Here is a 17,469-nt window from a genome sequence, read left to right as displayed (position 1 = left end):
CGGGTTTCCTGAATCTGAGAATTTAAAGATTTTCATCCATCTGGGGAAATTCTGGCCACTGTCTCTTTGTACGCTGTGGCTCCCCAGGGTCTTCTGGAGGGGGCCGCCAGGGCTTGCTGCAGATGCGGGCATGGCAGTGAGGGGTAGGGCATCAGGGGCGCCTATAAGGGCTTTGGCCTGAGCCCTGGGCCAGGGCAGTGTCCTTTCCTCCATGTGGTGGATGACCAAGACTCTACTCAGGCTGATGCCCACCAGACCTCCAAGGGGGAGCTGGGTGATATGGGAGAGGGAAAGGAAAACACAGCCCTTGGAGGCAGGAAGGGGCAGGCCTGTGACTGCAGTGGGCAGACAAGCTGTCTTCTGCCCACGCCCCTGCCGAGCCCCCCTCTATGGGCCAGGCAGCGGTCCTCAGGCTCCAGGGCATGTATGAATCACATGTAGAGCCTGTGAGCTGGTCTCCTGGCTCCATCTCCAGAGACTGCCTCAGCGGGTAAAGGAGGGTGCCTGTGAACCTGCGTGTGCGGGGGGATGCTGCTGCTGCTGCAGCAGGACCACACTCTCGAGGAAGCCCACCGGGCTGGGGAGGGGAGCGGGCTGCTGGTGGCCCGAGGGCTGAGGGCTGTGACGGTCATCTCAGATGGGACGGAAACATCTGCCCGTGTGCCCTCCCCTCTGCAGCCCCTCTGGGAGGCCCCTGGGCAGTGGCTCTGCTCGCTCATTGCCTGGTCCCGTCTTCCCCAGGGGATGTAGGGGCCCCAGGAACTGGTGCCACACCCAGGTTGGTGTGAGCCTGCCCCTCGCCCGGGCACCCAGGAATCAGCACAACACTGCACCAGAAGGAAGGCATGTTTAACCGATGGAGTTTAATGTATTCATGACACAAACACGGACCGGGTTGGGGCGGCGGTGTCCCAAGCACAGATGGGGATGGCCTGGGACCCCCACCCTCTGAGGCTGGGGGCCCGCGCCGGACCCCTCTTCCCCTGGTGGGACAAACACTGATGTGGCTGAGTGACAGAATCATGTGGCACGGGCTGGCCCTGAGAAGGCGTCTCTATTCAAAGCTCCAGACCAGGAGCCTCCAGTCAAAGTGCGAGGCGCTGGGAGGGCGACCCGGTGTCAGCCTCACTGGGGAGGAGGGCGAGGAAGAGGAAGCCTGTCCTCGCTAAGTGCTGCCTGAGAGCTTCAGGATGGGGGAGGGAGGCGCAGACGGTGAGGATCACGTACACGGCGACGGCCCGAGACAAAATCTAGGAATGCTCGATAAACCCACAACGTTCAACACAATGGCAACACAACGGCAGCCCTGCCAGCCCTGCCAGCCTGGCCAAAGAGCGGTCTGGGCAGCGCTTCCCAATCTTTTTGTGACTGGGAGCTGAACAGCACAGAAGGCTGTATTTGACCTCTGGAGGGAAAGATGCCTTTCGTTCCCCCCAAACTGACTTAGGGGCTGAGAGACAAGACCTCTTGAAGATGAGCCTCTTCTGGGAAAAGGGGACTTGGGAGGTGAGAGTGGCGGCAGCAGAGCAGGTGCACCTGGAGGAGGGGCCCCTGGGTGGAGCCTGGAGGGGTGCCGGGGTCCAGGGGAGCCCCTCCTTCTGGCAGGCTGGGCAGGCGCTTCCACCAGGAGCCCCCGTGCTGGGAGCGTGGGCCACGACGGCCCTTCACTGGGTCCGGAGCTGGTAATCTAGAAAGAGGGAGGGGGGCGTCCACTGTCTGCTCTGACCCTGGAGGAGGGGCCGCCCCACCTGCCCTGACCCTGGGGTTGCTCCCTGAGCACCACCCTGGGGACAGTGGCACCCTCACCAGGGGCCTTTTCAGCATCCTCCACCTGCCCCATGGGCAGGTCGCACGTACCTCCGTTCTGAGTGATATAACGAACCCACGGTAAGGCCTGGTAGCCACTCTTCTCGATGATCTTCAGGTAACGCACCTGCGGCAGAGGTATCAGGGCCCTAAGCATGCACACGCCACCCCCGCTCCTGGCTGCCCACCAAGTCATTCCTCCCGGGGCTGGGCTGAGACCAAGAGGGCCAGGGAGAGGACGAAGCACCTTAGTCTGTATCACACTCAGGCTGAGGGAGGGTGGAGATGCTTCTAGAAGGTGTGGCAAAGAGCCAGATGTGCACTTGCAGGCACGACCCTCTAGCAGATTCCTAGAAGGGGCCAAGCCCAGGGCTTTCAGCCCCATACAGGCTTCTGGGGGCGCCCGGGAAACGGGCCCCACAGGGCTTCGGGGGCGCCCGGGAAATGGGCCCCACAGTGGCAAGTGTGTGAACCATAGTTTTGGGGGCTGAATGCATCTCTGAGCTTGGAGCACAGGTCAGGTCTGAGAAGACCACTGCGGGCCTCTTTCCATCAGGGCCAGGCTGCCCACGGAGATGGGCAGGGCTGGGGAGCAGCTTGGAGCCCCGGGACAAGTCAGCTAGCACCCTTTGCTAACTGGCTGCACTGGTGTCTGTCACCTTTAACCCTCTGAACCTGGACTGATGCCTGGTCCCTGAGAGGCCCCACTGGGCCTGTCCATGCCTGCTCTGGGGCCCCGGCAGCCCTGGTCGCACATACCTGGATGCCAGAGGTAGTGAAGTAGGGGATCTCAAACTTGACGCTGATCGGGGGCTTGCCCTCCTTGTCCTCTGCCTCCACGCTGGGCAGGCCAAAGTGGGCCCGCATCAGGTACTCCTTACCGCCCTGGGGGAGCAGACCACAGAGGAGATGGTCAGGCAGAGACCCTGGCAGGTTCATCCAACAGCTGCCCCTGGAGGATGCCAGGCTGCGGGCCTGGCCAATGAGTCCCTTCCTGCATGGTCTGTGGTCACTCAGGGCCTCGGCTCCTGCAACACACTCACACCCACACCAGCCCCACTGGGGAAAATTAGTCCTCTAATTCTGGGGATGAAGAGAAACTTCTACAAGTTCCCAGGCACAGAAACCTAGTTGTGTCAAGGAAAAGAACACTAGGCCTTGGGGAGGAAGAAGGGAGAGGAAGAGCGAGCACTGGCAGGGGGCGACAGGGCTGCCTGGGACTGATGAGCTGGCCCTAGGTCTTCCCCTGGAAGGGAAAGGCTCTGGTCCAGGGAGCTGAACCATGACTCCAGAGATGGGACTTGTAGTGGGGGAAGGAATGGCTTCCCTGCTGGTGCAGTGGTAAAGAATCCACCTGCCAATGCAGGAGATGCTGGTTCGATCCCTGGGTCAGGAAGATCCCCTGGAGAAGGAAATGGCCACCCACTCCAGTATTCTTGCCTGGGAAACCCCATGGACAGGGGAGCCTGGCAGGCTACGGGGTTGCAAAGAATCGGACACAACTGAGAGACTGGACTCTCGGCGTGAGGGGTCAGGAGTCCTGGCCTGGTTGTCCCACACAGAACTGCAGGGAGCAGTAGGAAATGCAGCTCCCATCACACCAGGACACAGAGGGTTTTGATCCTCAGGCCTTTGGCAACAGGAGTCACTGCTGACTAGGGCTGCCTCTGCATGGCCTCGGCAGAGCAGCGCAGAGCTCAGCCTCCCCTTCCAGGGATGAAGTGAGTGGTCAGGATCTGCTCATCAGTGCAGGTGTGTGGACTCTGCCTGACTTGGAGCTGTGTGCTCAGTGAAGATTCTGGGACAAGGGGAGAATAACGCAGTCTCAGCAATAGACAAAGCAGGGCTTCCCTGGTGGCTCAGTGGTAAAGAGTGCTTGCCAACGCAGGAGACACAGAATCGATCCCTGATCTGGGAAGATCCCACAAGCTGTGGAGCAACTAAGCCCATGCTCCACAGCTGTGGAACCTGTGCCCTACAGACGAGGAACCGCAACTACTGAGCCCACACACCCTAGAGCCTGTGCTCCACAAGAGGAGCCGCCGCAATGAGAAGCCCAGCACCACAACTGGAGAGTGGTCCCCGCTCCTGTTTACCGAAACTAGAGAGTCCACGCAGCAGCGAAGACCCAGCACAGCCCAAAATAAATAAAATTATATAAAAAAATAGACAAAGCAGGCAGCAAAGGAATAAAACCAGCTCCATCAGCCTGTACATGAAACAATAACCAGACCAAAAACCTCAGCTTTATAAAAACCAAGAGGAAAATGAAAGCAAAAGAATATGCAGAGGTGGGCCCTCCCCGGCGGGTGGCAGAAGTCTGCAAGCCTACCTGTGTCAGTCATGTCCGTGTAAATGGCTTTAATTTCCTCTGTTAATGAGACTTGGAGACTGGCTCACAGACCAAAACCCAACTCTCCACTGTAAAAGCAGAGTCAGAAAGACGAAACCAGTAGAAAGAATGGGTGAAGGCATGCTGGCTAAAGTCAAACAAAGCAGAGCAGGGCTGGGCTTCCCTGTGGTCCAGTGGTTAAGAATCTGCTGACCAATGCAGGGGACAGATTTGATCCCTGTTGGGGAAGATCTCACATGCTCCAAGACAACTGAGCCAATGCGCCACAACTTCTGAGCCCACATTCCACAGCCCGCAAGCTGCAACTGAACTACTGAAGCCTGTGCTCTGCAACAGGAGAGAAGCCCCTGCAATGAGAGCCTACACACGGCAACTAGAGGGTAGCCTTCGCTCACCATAATTAGAGAAAGCCCGTGCATAGCAACGAAGACCCAGTGCAACCAAAAATGTTTTTAAAAAAGATTAAAAAAAAAAAAAAAAAGGCGGAGCAGGACTGCTGCCACAGGGGAGAATTCAGGGCAAAGAATTCCAGGTGCAGAGGACAACTGTTTACAGCCCGAAAGGCTACTGTCCTACAAATCCACAGGGAAGACACAATAGTTATGAGTGTCTATGCACCAGGTAACACGCAGCGACTTCTGTTAAGCAGACGCTACAAGAGAGGAGACGGGAACCAGAGGAACCAGAGGAAGGCAGAGCCGGCCCAGCTCTCTGTGTGGCTGATGCCGTCACGGCAGCATAGCAGACCTCTTGGTGCTTGTGTCAAGTTCTCTACCCCAGTTACAGAGGCCTTGTCTTCTCAAGTACATGTGGGATAGTCACAAACTTTGACCTTATATTAACACACAATGAATACTTCAATAAATCTTATAAGCAGAATAGCATGAATAACCTTCTCTAACCTCAATGCAACAAACTCAAAGTGAAGATAAAATGGAAAATAAAAGGCCCTTTGACCAGAAAAACAGAAAACAAACAAAACGAAAAAATACTCATTCGATTACAGGATTTCTAGATAATAGTATCAAATATTACATGCCCGTTCTATGGGTTATATAGCTAAGGCAGAGTTCAGAAGAATATCTGTGGTTTAAATATTTATATCAATACAAATTTTAAAATAATAAAATTTTTAAAACTTGAAAATCAGGACAAAGGATGAAGAAATTAAAGACTTATAAAACTGAAAAATATGACAAACAAATTAAAAAGTGAATCTGGAAAAAAAAACAGACAAACCACTAGGTAACCTTATCAAGGAAAAGTAACAAAAATGCAAAATAAGATATAACAAGGGAGAAGTCACTGTCATAAGAGAAGGGGAAAAAGACACCCCTTTCTACAACTCTGTGTAGGCAAATTTGAACCTGGTTAGGATGGATAATTTTGTAGGAAAATAAAAATTTACCCAAACTGACTCCAACAGAAATAGAAACTCGAAATGGCCTAATTTCCACAGATGAGTTAGAAAGAGTATCAGAGAGACAGATGGCCACACACACAGCCAAATCTATCAATCCCCTCAAGACCAGATGATCTCAAGGCCACTTTAAAGCTGTTCTGCAGCATGGAAGAGGGAGACCAAAAAAACTATGAAACAGGTACAACATTGACACCTGAGATAGAGGTACCAAAAAAAAAAGGTCAATCTCAGTCATGAATCTCAATGTAAAAATACTACATACAATGTTAACCAACAGGATTAATGGCACATCAAAGAGAAGACATATCATGATCAACTGGAGTTTGCCAGAATGCAAGGACGGTTCAAGATCTATCCTGTGTTAATATCTGAACTGACAGACACCGAAGAGGCATTTTGCTAAATTTGTTGCCCTTTTGTGCTAAAAACACAGCAAAGCAGAACTGGAATAAATTGCAGCCCAAAGCAACAAGACACTGAAAAAGGGAAACCTTAGTAGTTCTGGTTGGAGGCAAAGCCAGGAGGCTGCCCTCTACCACCACTTACAGGCATGGAGACAGCAATGGAAGCAGGGAGATGCCAGGAGTCATAAGGTGCCCAAGAATAGGAGAGGAAAAGGGGCAACTGCAACTGCTGCAAACATATGAAAGAACATCTAGGAACCCATGAGAAAAGAAAAAAACTACCACAATCAAAAAAGATTACAAAGCAAAAATACTCCAGAGGCGAGGCTGAAAGACAAACACCAAACTAAGGAAAACCACTTGCAACTGCTATCAAAGAAAAAGTACTCACCTTGCTCATGTGCAAACAGCTTTTGGAAACCAACAAGAAAGTGACCAAACTTGACAGAAAAGTGAGCAAAAGGACAGCTACTATAGTTTCCAGAGCAAGGAACACAAACAGCCCCGAGACAAAGGGAAAAGGCGCCGCGTCTTTTTACCACGAGGAACGTGCAGCCCGTGCAGCCTCATTCCTGCCTTCCGTCCCTGGGCACTCTGCCCACAAACCCAGACTCGAGTGCTCGAAATCCTGAACACCAGCCAGGCGGCCATGCCAGCTTGTGGGTCCGGCAGCAGGTGGTCTATGTTCCTGGAGCTGGTGCTGCTCTGGCCCCCAAGGCAGGCAGTCTGCGCCCCTGGAGGCAAGCTGAGTTCCAAACAGGAGCGGCAGGCAGAGAAAGAAGGGCAGCGGGAGGGCGGGGCGGGGGCGCTAACCTGACTCTGGAGACAGGCGGGTGCACGCACGAGACGAAGGTGGAGCACCCCCACCCCACCTGCCCCTGTTCTCCACCCACCCTCCCTTCTGAGCCTCCCTGAAGACCCAGGTGGGGATCCCGGCCGTGGGCTTGAGGGGCCCGCAGTGGTCAGGCTGCCACGCTGCGTGGGACCCAGGGAGCAGGCGGGTGTGGTGAGGGTCTGGGGGGTGCCCTGCCGAGAGGGTGCTCACCGGGAAGGACTTGATGGACCAAACGATCTCACTGTTCTCGGGCACCCACTTGACGCTCCCCACTGTCGTCTTGAACTTGGGTGAGTCGGCATCGTTGGGCACAGGGATGTGGATTTCCACATTGTTGGCTGTTGATCGCCGCTTGAACTGGCTCTTGGCCTGGAGATGAGGCAGTGGGGCCAAGGGTGCAGAGGGTGAAGGTGAGACAGCCCAGCTCCCACCCAGCCTGCTCCCCAAGGGCCACAAACCCCTCAGCCTGGCCTGTGGGATTCCCCCAGCCTCTCCTGCCCTCTGAGGTTTTCTTTAAGCTCAACTTTGGAAGGTAACCTCTACCCGCCTGTCTCCTCAGCCTTTGGGGCTTCCCATCCTTCTCTGCGGTCCGGGCCTCCGGGGACAATGTCTGCGTCACCTGGACTGGCCTGGGATGGATGAGGTCACTGGGTGGCAGATGTGTGCCACCTGGACACTCAGTCACAGCCTGCTTCCACGGTGGCAGCACCTAGGACCTGGGCGGCGTGTCCTGTGTCCCAGGCCCACTCTCGGCGAGCTCACGGGGAGACAAGATGGATGACAGCCACAGGTTCAGCCCCGGGGCAGGGCTCACAAGAGCCCCCGTGTGCCCCCAATCCTGCGTTAGGACCCTGTGTCAAAGGCGCTGGACAGGCCAGAGATTCCGGAAAGCCCGTACCACGCGGGGCCACCCACATCCCCGTCTCTTACGCCCTGCACATCTGGCTGACGTTGCGTGCAGGACGCACACGCACCTTGATCATGTACTCGATGCGGCTGTGGGAATGCTTTTCAATCACGGACTCGATCCAGATCAAGGGCTTGACCTGTTGGGGAGAGGGAACACGGCGCTCTCGCCTAGTTGTTTTACAAAGCTCCCTTTCACAGAGGGGAAACAGGGCAAGCGACCACTGGGCCTGGTGTGAGCCCAGCACCAGGGGCTCTTGGGAGAATCCAAGCCGGTGCCAGGATGGGTCAGAACAGAGAGAGAATGCAGAAAGCATCACAGAGGACACTCTGGGGGTGCTGTCGGGGAAAGGGGGCAATGGTGCCAAAGTGTCTGTCCCCCTCAAAGTTCGGAGCCTCGTGTTGACAAGCAGGCTCCTTGGAGCCCGGCTGCCCCTGGGGCACTGTGCCTGTCCCACGGATCACCTCACAGACCCGAGGCTCACCATGGAGGAGGCGGCTCCCACCCAGCAGGGAAGGGGGGCGCTGCCGGGGCGAGGCGGGGGTGGGAGCCTGGGGCCCAGGCGCTGGCGACTGTGCACTCACATGCGTGTTGAGGCGGTAGGACATGAGCTCGAACTCGCCGTCGGGCGGGATGAAGGAGATGGTGCGGTCATTCTCAAAGCGTGAGAGCCGCACGCACTGGTGGAACTTCACGTCCTCCAGCTCCACGGACTTGCTTTTGCCACCTGCAGGGAGTTGGGGTGTGAGGGTGTGACAGGCAGACCCTAGGTCCCCTGGGCCACTCTCTCAGCGACGGTGTCCCTCTGTCTGGGGCCCAGCCCTGCAGAGCAGAGCTGCTTCCAAATCTGTGAGAGCGTCTTGGGCCACGAACACCAAGGTGGCCGGCTCTTGAGACAGGCATCCCCACCTCTCCTCACCCCCAGGAAGCCCCATCACATCTCAACACTGGGCTGAGGGCAGAGCTGGTGGGCGGTTCACTCTGAGCCCCTAGCCTAGGGTGCTGCCTGGGACATGTTTGCTGAATGACGAACAGACCCCACTGGGCGTGCTCAGGGATGACTCGGGGTCCCCTGAGGGCCCTGGGCCTGTCATCCCTGGGATCCCATCTCAGTTTCTCGGCCCAGAGAGGCTGAGGGTTGGGCCCAGTCCTGGGAGGGGGTCTGCTCTGCTGGGCAGATGTCTGAGAGGCCCTCACGAGCGCTACTGCTGATGTAACTATGACAACCTTCCTGTGGGTGGGAGGGGAGGCTGGAGGTCAAGCTTGGGAACACCAGAGCCCCAGCAGCCCTGGGCTTCTGAGGCCACCCCAGGCTGCCACACCACAAAGCATTATACCCAAGCCAGGCAGGGCAAGCTTGAGCTGCTGTTGTGGTTTCTGCACAGCCCAGCCCCAACGCCAGGGGTGAGGACAGAAACCGGGCCCAGGAGGAGACGAGCCCTGCAGTCCATGCAGGAGGGCGGGGCTGAGGACCTTCTGTGTGACCACCGAGGTGCCCATCTGCACATCTGGCCTGAGAGGTGACAAGGGGACTGGACTGGAGGATTTTTCACTCCCCCGTGTCCTCCAGGCCCAGGCGTTAGCTGACCAGTTTTCACCGTTGTAAACAACGCGACAATGTTTCTAAGGCAATATGCCTAAGGTGAACTTGCTGACCGCTGAGGTGGACGCTCCCGGGCCTGGGTGGGGTACTCACGGCCTGTGTTGTCGAAGAGGACCTTGTCGTTGAGCCCCAGGCGCAGCTCGGGCATGCCGGACAGGAAGACGCGCATCTTGATGGAGCCTACGATCTCACTGCGCAGGACGTTCCCGTTGGCACTGACCTGGGGGGTCGGGGGGCCGGGGGTGAGGGGAGGCCCCGCGCCAGCGGCCACTGTCCCTCACCATGCTGTGTGACCCTCCCGGCCTCTCCCACTAGCGAAGCCCTTCTCTCTGTCCCCTGAGCTGAGGAGGCAGTGTCAGGGCAGACCTGGAAGGCAGACACCCGTGGGCCCCGCCCTCTAGGTCTCAGGCCACAGCAGGCTCCTCCCTCTTGGATGGGCCAGCTGATGCTGTGCCTGGAATCCTTTTGGGGGCTCTTTCACACACTGACCCCTCTGAGGTGCCCCAGGATGCCCAGGGCAGACCTGGTGGCTGGAGGCTGTGTGCTTGGCTGGCCTGGGCAGGGATTCTATCAGTGTCTGCTCATCTACTGGGCTCTGTGAGCTTTTCTCAGAGCAGGGCGGACTCACTTTTCAGAAATCTATTTCTTCATGTGGGGCCAGGTGAGGCTACTTTATGTTCTAGGTGAGCCTAGGGCTTGTTGAAGATGGAGCTGCCTGGGTCCTGTAGGGCTGCTCTGAGGTCTGATGCAAAGTAACAATTACACTTAAGCAAATACAATCCCAGCTCTAACACTGCCTGGGCAGTTCCTCCTTGACCGGGAGGGGCGGAGACTCGGGCGACTTTTAACTCCTGTGCAGACTGGAAGGCATCTGAGAGTGCAACTGAAAATCACAGCACATAGGAAACAGCCTTGTGGACACAGCCGGGGAAAGAAAGGGTGGGATGAGACGGCACACAGAAGGGAAACATACACGACCGTATGGAAAATGGACAGCCGGCGGGAACCTGCTGCATGGCACAGGGAGCGCAACCCAGCGCTCCGTGACAACCTAGAGGGGTGGGTGCTTGGCTGAGCCACAGGTATGCACATGTATGGCAGAAACCATCGCAATACTGTAAATCGATTATCCTTCAGTTAAAAATACATACATTTTTATAAGTAAATAAAATAACCATCACAGCAGGACGATGGGTAAACCCGGGGGCTGTCTGGAGGGAGCAGGCTGCTGCAGCACGTCTCCACGGCCCCATCTTAGAGATGAGGACACCGAGGCACGGAGCAGCTGGCAGAGGTTCTGGGGCCGCAGCCCGGCCCGCCACCCCACAGTGCCCTTCTGTGAGGATGCCACATCCACACCGGCAAGCAAAGCAAACTCAGAGACCTAGGGCCACACGGGCCACTCCTTGGAGGCCCTGACTCCCTGATTTCTGCGAAGAAGCAGGAAAATCTGTCCAGTCTTTAACTCAAATATCTGGACGTGCCGTGGGCAGGCATGGGAGACCTTCACCTCTAAGGGAAGTGACTCAGAAAAAGGCACAAAACAGCACGGGAGGTCCTGCCACCTCCCATCACTCGCCACGCTCTGACCTCGCTGTCCTTGCCTCAGCAGGCAGCGTGTGACCTGACCCCCATCTGCCTGCCCGTCCACCTCCGTCCACACCCTGGTGAGGGGTCGGGGGGGGCTGCTCACTGCGGGGTCCAGCATGAGGACGGTGCCTGGGGCAGCGCGACTCGTGAGTCCGTGCAGACATGGCCCCTCACCCCTGAGCTCTGGGCAGCTGGCACGCCACCGCCTTACTCTGCGGGTTCTCAGTGCTCCCCCCAACTGCCCTGAGTTCTCCTTCTCTGGGGGGCTATCCCCCCTGGGGGAGGGGGTGCTGTGCAGCCCTCTAGAGCTGAACGATGGCAAAGGAGGCTTGGGAAGTGGAGACAAAAGCCACGCAGCCTTTAAGGCCAATGCTGGCCGTGACAGGCGGCCCAAAGTCGGCGCCGTCCCAGGGCAAGCGTGGAAGAGCTGAGTGTCAGCAATATGGCTGCTAATTATACCTGTAGAACCAGATTTTCAGAATCTGGAGGCCAGTGTTGATTTTGGAGGCCGCCAGCTTTGCCGTCAGACTCAGGAAGGTGTGCTCTAACATGCCTGGGGTGCCCATACTGCCTCGTGCTGCCCCTTGTATGAGAGGACAGGGCTCCCTGGACGGTGCCATGTGTGCAGACACAGGGGCTGGGGCAGCCCTGAGCTCCCAGCGCTCTCCTGGGCAGCTGCTTACAAACCGCTCCCTGGGATCTGCTTCTCCACCTCAGGACACCTGAGAACATGTCCGGGCTCAGTAAACGGTCCAGATGAAGGTCCTCCGGCAGGAGGGGAGCGCGGTGAGCCACTGCCGCCTCAAGGCTTAGAAAATAAAGATGGGGGTACATTTACATTCAGTCTACTGCAAGAATCTTTTGGAAAGTGCTCTCACTCAGGAATTCCACGCCTGGGCACTCAGCCCTCCAGAGATCCTACCCAGGTAAGGGAGATGCCCAAACACACATGAGGATGAGCAATCATGCTCATTTCTGCACTGGCTGGAACAGCCAAAAATGGGCAAACCTAAGTAGCCCATGTGACAGGTTTGGCCCAGTCTGCCCTGGTTTGCCCAAGTACTGGGAGTGAGGTCTTCTGTGTGGAGACAGGTAGGCTGCAAGTGAGATGGAATTGGCTTGCATCACCCGTTCTCTGCCACCGACCACAGCTATAAAATCTGGGCAGGGCGTTTCCCTGATGGCTCAGTGGTAAAGAATCCACCTGCCAATGCAGGAGACACAGGTTTGACCCTTGATCTAGGAAGACCCCACATCATCCCTTAGTTGCGGAGCAACTAAGCCCGTACGCCACGACTGCTGAGCCAGTACTCCAGAGCCTGGGGACTGTGACTACTGAAGCCCACACACCCTAGAACCTGTGCCCCACGACAAGAGAAGCCACTGCAGTGAGACGCCCGTGCGCTGCGACCAGAGAACAGCCCAAGCATTAACACAGACACAGCACGTTAATTAATTAAATAAAGTTAAAAATCAGCAACAACAAAAAACCTGGGCAGAATGCATGGGCAACTATTGGGAGACCAAAAAGGCGGATCCAGAAGAGCTGGCCGGACGAGCAGTTCTCCCACCCGCCGTGATGTCAAGGTGCAGCAGAGGCCTGGAAGTGGAAGTGAGCAGTGGGGTGTAGCCAGAGCTTGCAGAAGCCTCTAGTTCTGACTCCAGGGCCAGAAGGGGAACTCCTGGCGCTCAGAGGGAATACGGAAATCCCCCGGTTCTCCCCTCTTTCAGTTTTCTCACGGCTGTCTGGGGCCCAGGCAACTGAGCTGCTTTTCCAGGGGTGGGGGTGCTAAACCTAGGATTCCAGCCCAAGTGCAGACCAGCACAAGAGTAGGCATCTAGAGCCCTAAGTTTTTGGCTACAGACCCAAGAAAGGAAGGCCCAGGCAGCCAGAGAGCACAGGTACACAGCAGACAGTGAGAGGTTCAGGAGAGCAACCTCAGGAAGTTGTTTATGTCCAGACCTCTCTAGAACCAGGTGCGCACAGAGAAGAGCCTACGGCCAAAGGCCTTGAGAACAAACTGTTCCCAGGCCCAGATGGACCGCTGGGCACTGCATATTTGGAACAGATGCAAATAGCAAAGGGCACAGAGGCTTTGAAAACTGAACTGATACTCATGGCTCATAGACTGAAACTTATGGCCTGAACCTAACCAGGTCAATTGTCAGCTAAAACAAACCAAAAAAACCCAACATTTTCAGTATAATTTAAATAAGACCTAGAATCCTACCGCAACATATAACCTAAAATTACGTAGCATACAAAGAACCATGAAAATTTCAGCTCACATGAAAATACAATCAACAGACACCAATACTGACATGGGTTGCGATTCTATGAAGAAGACTTTAAACCACTATGAGAAAAATCGCAAATACTCTTACAACAAATGTCAAACTAGAAAGTCTCAGGAAAGAAATAAGACTATAAGGAGAAGGATCAAATGGAAGTCTTAGATCTGAAAAATACTGTAACAAACTAAAAGCTCACTGGATGGGCTCAAGAGCAGAATGGAGATAACACAGTAGGAAAAGGGTCAGTGAACTTGAAAGCTGATCAACAGGAATTATCCAATCTAAACAACAGAAAGAAAGATGGAGCAGAATGAACAGAGGCTCAGAGACCCTGGGGACAATCATAAAAGGGCTAACATTTATGTTACTGGGGTCCAGAAGGAAACAAGAGTGAAACAGTAAAAACATATTTGAAGAAATGATGAATACAAACATCTCAAGTTTGGTGAAATACATAAGTCTATAGATCCAAGGAGCTGAACAAAACCCAAACAGGAGGAACTCAAAAATATCCATACCTAGACACATCATAAACTATCTGCTGAAAACTAAAGACAAAGGAAAAATCTGAAAAGCGGCCAGAGAAAAACTACATATTATTATTATCTACAGGGGAATACTGATGTGAGTGACTGGATTTTCATCAGAAATCATCGAGCCCAGAAGGAAGTGGTACAACGTTTTTAAGGTACTAAAGGAGAGCTGTGAACCCAGAATTTGATATCCAGTGACAGGATCCTTCTGGAAAGAAGGTGAAATGAAGACATTCTCAGATGAAGGAAACCAGGGGAATCTGTAGCCTGTTGCCCTGTTCTGAAAGAACTGCTAAAAGGAGCATTTTAGACAGAAGTAAAACTGTACCAGAAGGAAACCTGGAAAACTGGGAGTGAGAGGAGAGCAGCAGGAACAGTAAATACCTGGGAAAATAAGGTAGAGAGTCTTCTTTTCCTCCTCAGTTCTTTAAAGTATGCTTGGTAATTGAAAGCAAAAATGTTTAACACTGCCTAATATGGTTTTCAGTATAGAGAGACAGTTGTATAGGACAACTCTACAATGGGGTTGTAAAGTTTCTAAATTTCAAATAAAGTTGTAAAATATTAACTCTAAGTAAATGATAAGAAAGTATGTATTTTATAGCAACCACTAAAAAAAAACTATACAAAGAAAAAATGACAGAGTGAAGAAACAAAATGGAACACGACAAGTGTTCAAGTTTAATTGGTATTTACAGAACACTCTATCCAACAAGGGCAGAATGTACATTTTTTTCAAATGTACATGGAAATTCACCCAGACAGAGCGATCATATTTTGGATCATTAATCTTAACAAACTTTAAAGAACTGACAGTAATATAAACTATATTCTCAGACAGTAACAGAATTAAATTAAAAGTCAATGACAAGATAACAGAAAAATCTGTAAACATTTAGAAATTAAACAATACACTTTCATTAAGTAATCCATGGGTCAATGGAAGTCTCTAGGAAAATGTGAAAATATTTTCAACAAAAATGAAAACCCAACGTTATCAGTGTAGAATACAGCTAAAGCAGTGCTTAGAGAGAAATTTTAGCATTAAATGTTTGTAACAGAAAGAAGAAAGGCTTCAAATTAGTATCTTCCGTTACCACTTTAAAAAACTAGCAAAAGAAGAGCAAAGTGAGCCAAAATCACAAGGAAGACAAAAGCAGAAATCAATGTAATTGAAAACAGAAAGACAACAGGGGAAATCAATGAAATCAAAGCCGATTCTTTGTGTAGGTCAACGAAACAGATAAACCTCTCATAAGAGTGACAAAGAGAAAAGAAAGACAACATAAATTACCAATATCAGAAATGAAAGAGCGGTATCAGTACAGACCTTGCACATATTTAAAAGCTAATAAGGGAATACTATAAACAACACTGCATATAAACTCTGACTTAGATGAAATAGACCAATTTCCTAAAAACTGCAAACTACCAAAACTCACTCAAGATGAAATAGAAAACCTAATCAATCCTACAGCTGTTATATAATTGAAATCTGTAGTGAAAAATACTCTGAAAAAGAAATCTCCAGGCTCAGATAGTTTTACAGGTGAATTCTACCAAATAAAATTAAAAATAAGCAATTTGAGATAGCTTTCCCAAAATGAAATACTTAGGTGTAAATTTAACATGCAAATTTGTACATGGTAAAAACTATAAAATGTTGATGAAAGAAATAAAATATTATCTAAATATATATATAGAGAGACATGTATTTCTCATGGATTGTGAGACTTAATATACTAAAGATATCAAATCTCTCCAAATTGATTTAACAGAGTTATTTAACTCAATACCAATTAAAATCCCAAAGCAAGCGGATTCTAAAATTCTATAAAAGGAACTAAAGAGCTAAACAATTTTGAAAAACAAGACTGTCAGGAGGATCACATTATGGAAAAGTACAGAAACCAGAAGCAGACTTGTACAATATAACAAATTGATTTTTGACAGAAATGCAAAAGCAATTTAATGGAGAAAGGATAATCTTTAAAAAAAAATGATGTTAGAACAAGGAAAAAAATTGTTCAACGTGCAAAAAATGGATACAAGCCTCATACCTTACATAAAATTTAACTAAAAATTGATCATAGATCTAAATATAAAACTATAATCTTTTAGAAGAAAACTTAGGAGAAAAATCTATGTGACCTTGGGTTTGGCAATGAGTTCTCAGACATGGCACCAAAAGCATAAACAGTTTAAAATTTTGATATTTGGGTTTTTTCCTGAATATTTTTTTTCTGTGGACCATTTTTAAATCCTTTATTGAATTTGTTATAATACTGTTTCTGTTTTGTTTTGGTTTTTTGGCTGAAAAGTATGTGAGATCTTAGATCCTCAACTCGGGATCAAACCTGTACCCCTTTCATTGGAAGGTGAAGTGTTAACCAACTGGACTGCAAGGGAAGTCCCTAAATACTTGATACGTGGACTTTCTCAAAAACTTCTGCTCTGTGAAAGAAATGCCAACAGAAGGAAAAATGACAGACTCAGGAGAAAATATTTGCAAATCACACATCACATTGGATAAAGAAAAAAAAAAGACTTTATCCAATACCAAGAATTTTCAAAACTCAGCAATCAGAAAACAAACTCAACTTAAAAATGATCAGAGACATGAAAAGACATGCCTCCAAAGATATATGGATGACAAAGAGGCATACAGCAAGATGCTCAACATCATTAGCCATTAGGGAGATGTACATGAAAGCCATAATGAGATAGGATGACAAAAATGAAAACGCTGATCAAGGATGTGGAGTGACTGGAATTCTCATCCACTGCTGGTGAAAACACAAAAATGTTACTGGAGAACAGTTGGACAGTTGCTTATAAAGTCAAACATACACTTACCAGATGACCCAGCAATCCCACTCCTGGGTATTTGCCCTAGAGAGATGGAAACTTCTGTCTACACATAAATCTATACAGAAAATGCTCATAGCAACTCTTCACAATTGCCAAACACTGGAAACAACCCAGATGTCCTTTGATGGGTGAATGGATGAACCAACTGTGATTCAGAGTATAAAATAAATGAACCAAAGAAGACATAAAATTTGGATAAACCGAGCAACTTGGATGAATCTCAAGGCCATATATTGAAAGAAGTCAGATTCAAACTGACACACACTGTATGATTCCACTCACACAACAATCTCAAAAAGACACAGCTGCTGTGATCCGCAGGCGCAGCTGCCGGGGCGGGGCGGGACAGGCGGGAGGGTGTGGCTACCGAGAGGCAGCAGGGGCGGGGTGTTTGAGGGGATGGAGCTGTTCTGCTGCCCAGTTATGATCATGGGTACACAAGTTTGTACACGTGCTCAAATTCACAGAAGATGTGGTCAGTTACCAACTAACAATAACTTAATAAATAAAACTAAAGAAACAAACATGCACAAACAGTAAAAACCAAACCCAAGCAACTCCAAAAGCCAGCTGTAGGGGAACTACACCTTATGCTCTCAGTTTTACACAAAACAGCATCTGTCTGCAAACCTACAGCAGGAGGGGGCGAAAGATGACAATGAATCCTTCCGTGATGTGGCCTTTCAGATAGCGGAGCCCTGCGCTTGCTTGCTTTCTAAGTATTGTTTTACTTTTGCCTGGAGGCATGCAGGATCCTAGTTCCCCAACCAAGGTCGAACCCAGGCCCCCTGAAGTGGTAGCATAGGGTCAGCCGCTGGCCCACCGGGAAGTCCTGGAGCCCTTGGCTGT

General features: G+C 51.3%; 1 protein-coding gene across 1 annotated transcript in view; it reads right to left on the bottom strand.

The window, feature by feature from the left end:
* Nucleotides 1-843: 843 nt before the first annotated feature.
* AP1M1 (adaptor related protein complex 1 subunit mu 1) overlaps nucleotides 844-17,469 on the bottom strand; it is a 28,659-nt gene continuing 12,033 nt past the window's right edge. The window contains exons 6-12 of the mRNA XM_006057828.4: nucleotides 9,425-9,551; nucleotides 8,313-8,455; nucleotides 7,796-7,867; nucleotides 7,032-7,190; nucleotides 2,566-2,691; nucleotides 1,858-1,933; nucleotides 844-1,687 (exon numbers count right to left, since the gene is read on the bottom strand). Of these exons, the coding sequence (XP_006057890.1) occupies nucleotides 1,665-1,687; nucleotides 1,858-1,933; nucleotides 2,566-2,691; nucleotides 7,032-7,190; nucleotides 7,796-7,867; nucleotides 8,313-8,455; nucleotides 9,425-9,551 (726 nt within the window). The 3' untranslated portion in view covers nucleotides 844-1,664. The remainder of the gene's footprint in view (nucleotides 1,688-1,857; nucleotides 1,934-2,565; nucleotides 2,692-7,031; nucleotides 7,191-7,795; nucleotides 7,868-8,312; nucleotides 8,456-9,424; nucleotides 9,552-17,469) is intronic.

Source organism: Bubalus bubalis, chromosome 9 (assembly GCF_019923935.1).
Source record: "Bubalus bubalis isolate 160015118507 breed Murrah chromosome 9, NDDB_SH_1, whole genome shotgun sequence".
In the NCBI taxonomy this organism is placed as follows: Eukaryota; Metazoa; Chordata; class Mammalia; order Artiodactyla; family Bovidae; genus Bubalus; species Bubalus bubalis.
The sequence above is the reverse complement of the archived record's forward strand: the minus strand, read 5'-3'. Positions and strand labels throughout refer to the sequence as shown.